This window comes from Macrobrachium rosenbergii, chromosome 9, assembly GCF_040412425.1.
Source record: "Macrobrachium rosenbergii isolate ZJJX-2024 chromosome 9, ASM4041242v1, whole genome shotgun sequence".
In the NCBI taxonomy this organism is placed as follows: Eukaryota; Metazoa; Arthropoda; class Malacostraca; order Decapoda; family Palaemonidae; genus Macrobrachium; species Macrobrachium rosenbergii.
Window position 1 is genome coordinate 52,603,608 of NC_089749.1, and position 4,940 is coordinate 52,608,547.

General features: G+C 40.2%; 1 protein-coding gene across 1 annotated transcript; it reads right to left on the bottom strand.

Moving 5' to 3' along the window:
• Window positions 1-2,931: 2,931 nt before the first annotated feature.
• On the bottom strand, window positions 2,932-3,747 carry LOC136841989 (uncharacterized). The gene has a single exon (XM_067109392.1). The coding sequence runs from the start codon at window positions 3,745-3,747 to the stop codon at window positions 2,932-2,934; it is 816 nt and encodes a 271-aa protein (XP_066965493.1).
• Between the last annotated feature and the right edge of the window lie 1,193 nt (window positions 3,748-4,940).

Here is a 4,940-nt window from a genome sequence, read left to right on the forward strand (position 1 = left end):
GAATTTACCTTTAGTTTTTAATATTTATCTCATCATTTCTTTACATTTTTCTGCTTTACTTGATATTCTTATTTTTACTTGATATTCTTTTTTCCTTATACCTTACAAGCTCTTTGTTGGGTGAGTCGGTAGAGCTGCGGTCTGTCACTCGATGGGCCGGAGTTCAATTCCCCGGCCGGCTGATGAAGAGTTAGAGGAATTTATTTCTGGTGATAGAAATTCATTCCTCGCTATAAGGTGGTTCGGATTCCACAATAAACTGTAGGTCCCGTTGCTTAGTAACCAATTGGTTCTTAGCCACGTAAATAAGTCTAATCCTTCGGGCCAGCCCTAGGAGAGCTGTTAATCAGCTCAGTGGTCTGGTAAAACTAAGGTATACTTAACTTTAACCTTATACCTTACCATTATGGCTCCCAAGAAGTGCGCAGCTGCAATTACAAAGGACACCCTCCTTCGTCCGTTGCAAATCCGCTGCAAGTACGCAAATTGCACTCGCAGTCCCACATACATCTTCGCTTTTCAGGAAGTGACTGAATGTTATTGAACATTTCCGCTGCAACCGAAACGATTCATGACCTAAGAAAGAATGTTGACCTTCCCGTAACTCTGTTTCCAGTTACTCGAATTCTCTCGAGGGAAATTTATTAGATGTGGCCAGCCCTAGGAGAGCTGTTAATCAGCTCAGTGGTCTGGTAAAACTAAGGTATACTTTTTTTTTGTGAACTAATCTAACCTAGCCCAGTAGAGATCTAAGCGCTTAAATGAAGGTGACTAAGGGAAACAGATCAGAGGTAGACGACAGAAAGCAATGCATTGCATTCAAGTTTTCTGTAAAAGAAAACTATTGTGCCGGCTTTGTCTGTCTGTCCGCCCTCAGACCTTAAAAACCACTGAGGCTAGAGGGCTGCAAATTGGTATGTTGAACATCCACCCTCCAGTCATCAAGCATACCAAATTGCAACCCTCTAGCCTCAGTAGTTTTTATTTTATTTAAGGTTAAAGTTAGCTATCATCGTGCTTCTGGTACCGCAACAACACAGGCCACCACGGCCGGCTGAAAGTTTCATGGGCCGTGGCTGAGAGTTTCATATAGCATTATACGCTGTACAGAAAACTCGATTGCGCCGCAGAAACTTCCGAGCATATTTTACTTGCTTATAACTATGTACAGTGACCTCATAAGGCTGACTGTAGGTGTCATGAGACTGACAGCCCGTCCCCTCCCCCTCCAAAAAGTGTTCCCCCCACTCACACACACACACACACACTCAAATACACATACACACGCACACACACCTCCGATTACCTCGTGATTTTACGTTTCCTGGCGATACTACACTAATGTCTTTTTCTGATCTCGTTACTTCCACTGTAAATACAAACATAAAAATTATTGTTACAAGAAACCTAAACGGCCTTTGCAAAGTCTTCATGTCATTAATGCCAAATGCTTTCAACCTTCAGCTCTATCATGAGGTCAGGCCAATTTGTTTGAAATTGTCTTCTGATTTTTATGAAGAAATTTATAATCTCTATATAGAGATTTCAATCATTTCCATTTTCTTTGTATTGACAAGGAAATTCCAGTATAATCTTTAGCATCTGACGTTGAACGGCTAATAAAGCATGCCACTGGTCGCCAAGGTTATAACCCCCCTTTTTCTACTTAGACAAAGACGTCACTGTTTAGTTTTTTTTTTTTTAGCTGTAAAAATGGGGAACAGTCTTTTGTAGCAGTTCAAATAATTTTTGTATTAAAGAAGAGAGGCAAAACAGCTTTAATGTGCTATGCTCCAGGGCAATGGCTTGCTTGCTTTATTTATCTATTTAATTCACTTAATTCATTTATCTATTTCATTCATTTTCTATTTATTTAACTTATTTAATCAAATATTAAAGTTATTTATTCATTTATCTATTTTTATATATTTATTTATTTGTGTATATATATATATGTGTATCTATTTCCTGGTTCATTTAATTTGTTTAATTTATTTAATTAAATAATTACTCAATTCATTTATATTTCAACAACAATAATGACAATGAAACTAGCATAAATATCAAACGCTGAACGCACTGGTCCAGATATTTGAGTCCAAGAACATTTACGCGGAGGCATTAAGAAAACAGGGAATATTAAAATCAAAATTAAAAACAGTCTCATATTACGTGGCAAAAATATATTTGAATAAAATGAATAAAAATAAGTTAAGTGATACGAAACTGAAAATCTGGAAAGCAAGAATTTACTCAGCTGAGAAAATACGTAACAAGTGTAAAACTTAAAGCTGAATATAAATGAATACAAATGAATTTTTAACCATCCCTACATATTTGAAGTCAATTTGCAACTCGCAGCGTCTCAAACTTGAACATGCAATGCATAAACGAAATTGCCTCTTCATCAAATTTAGCTAACTTGTGCATTACACGGGATGCAAATGAGACGGCTAATTGAATCAGGCAAGAGGAAGGTTCCCTAAAGATGTCTAGATGAGAGAAAGAGATTGCCACCGCTTGCTGAACCTGCCAGGGAATATGGCGTGAATTCTAATTGCATGAAAATGCCGCGACAATGAATGCTTGTGAATTCTGCCGGCTTTGCAGAGGTGAGGGTGAACGTGTGTGTGTGTACAAGCTTTCCAATGGTGCAGAAGAAAGGTTGTAGATGCTTTCAAATGGCGAAGAGGAAAGGTTGTACATGCTTTCAAATGGTGAAGAGGAAGGGTCGTAGATGCTTTCAAATAGAGGAAAGGTTGTAGATGCTTTCAAATGGCGAAGAGGAAAGGATGTAGATGCTTTCAAATGGTGAAGAGGAAGGGTTGTAGATGCTTTCAAATACAGGAAAGGTTGTAGATGCTTTCAAATGGTGAAGAGGAAAGGTTGTAGATGCTTTCAAATGGTGAAGAGGAAGGGTTGTAGATGCTTTCAAATACAGGAAAGGTTGTAGATGCTTTCAAATGGTGAAGAGGAAAGGTTGTAGATGCTTTCAAATGGTGAAGAAGAAAGGTTGTAGATGCTTTCAAATGGCGAAGAGGAAAGGTTGTAGATGCTTTCAAATGGGGAAGAGGAAAGGATGTAGATGCTTTCAAATGGTGAAGAGGAAAGGCTGTAGATGCTTTTAAATGGTGAAGAGGACAGGTTGTAGATGTTTTCAAATGGTGAAGAGGAAATGTTGTAGATGCTTTCAAATGGTGAAGAGGAAGGGTTGTAGATACTTTCAAATGGTGAAGAGGTAAGGTTGTAGATGCTTTCAAATGGTGAAGAGAAAAGGTTATAGATGCTTTCAGATGGTGAAGAGGAAAGGTTGTAGATGCTTTCAAACGGTGAAGAGTTAAGGTTGTAGGTGCTTTCAAATGGCGATGAGGAAAGACTGTAGATGCTTTCAAATGGTGAAGAGGAAAGGTTGTGGATGCTTTCAAATGGCGAAGAGAAAAGGTTGTAGATGCTTTCAAATGGTGAAGAGGAAAGGTTGTGGATGCTTTCAAATGGCGAAGAGGAAAGGTTGTAGATGCTTTCAAATGGCGAAGAGGAAAGGTTGTAGATGCTTTCAAATGGTGAAGAGGAAAGCTTGTAGATACTTTCAAATGGTGAAGAGGAAAGGTTGTAGATACTTTCAAATGGTGAAGAGGAAAGGTTGTAGATACTTTCAAATGGTGAAGAGGAAAGGTTGTAGATACTTTCAAATGGTGAAGAGGAAAGGCTGTAGGTGCTTTCATATGGCGAAGAGGAAAGGTTGTACATGCTTTCAAATGGCGAAGAGGAAGGCTGTAGATGCTTTCAAAGGGCGAAGAGGAAAGGCTGTATATGCTTTCAAATGGCGAAGAGGAAGGCTGTAGATGCTTTCAAAGGGCGAAGAGGAAAGGCTGTAGATGCTTTCAAAGGGCGAAGAGGAAAGGCTGTAGATGCTTTCAAAGGGCGTAGAGGAAAGGCTGTAGATGCTTTCAAAGGGCGAAGAGGAAAGGCTGTAGATGCTTTCAAAGGGCGAAGAGGAAGGCTGTAGATGCTTTCAAAGGGCGAAGAGGAAAGGCTGTAGATGCTTTCAAAGGGCGAAGAGGAAAGGCTGTAGATGCTTTCAAATGGCGAAGAGGAAGGCTGTAGATGAGGGCGAAGAGGAAAGGCTGTAGATGCTTTCAAATGGCGAAGAGGAAGGCTGTAGATGCTTTCGAAGAGGAAAGGCTGTAGATGCTTTCAAATGGCGAAGAGGAAAGGCTGTAGATGCTTTCAAATGGCGAAGAGGAAAGGCTGTAGATGCTTTCAAATGGCGAAGAGGAAAGGCTGTAGATGCTTTCAAATGGCGAAGAGGAAAGGCTGTAGATGCTTTCAAATGGCGAAGAGGAAAGGCTGTAGATGCTTTCAAATGGCGAAGAGGAAGGCTGTAGATGCTTTCAAAGGGCGAAGAGGAAAGGCTGTAGATGCTTTCAAATGGCGAAGAGGAAAGGCTGTAGATGCTTTCAAAGGGCGAAGAGGAAAGGCTGTAGATGCTTTCAAATGGCGAAGAGGAAGGCTGTAGATGCTTTCAAATGGCGAAGAGGAAAGGCTGTAGATGCTTTCAAATGGCGAAGAGGAAAGGCTGTAGATGCTTTCAAAAGGGCGAAGAGGAAAGGCTGTAGATGCTTTCAAATGGCGAAGAGAAAGGCTGTAGATGCTTTCAAATGGCGAAGAGGAAAGGCTGTAGATGCTTTCAAATGGCGAAGAGGAAAGGTTGTAGATGTTTTCAAATGGTGAAGAGGAAAAGATGTTGAAGAGGAAAGGTGTAGATTTCAAATGGCGAAGAGGAAAGGCTGTAGATGCTTTCAAATAGCGAAGAGGAAAGGCTGTAGATGCTTTCAAATGGCGAAGAGGAAAGGTTGCAGATGTTTTCAAATGGTGAAGAGGAAAGGTTGTAGGTGCTTTCAAATAGAGGAAAGGTTATAGATGCTTTCAAATGGCGAAGA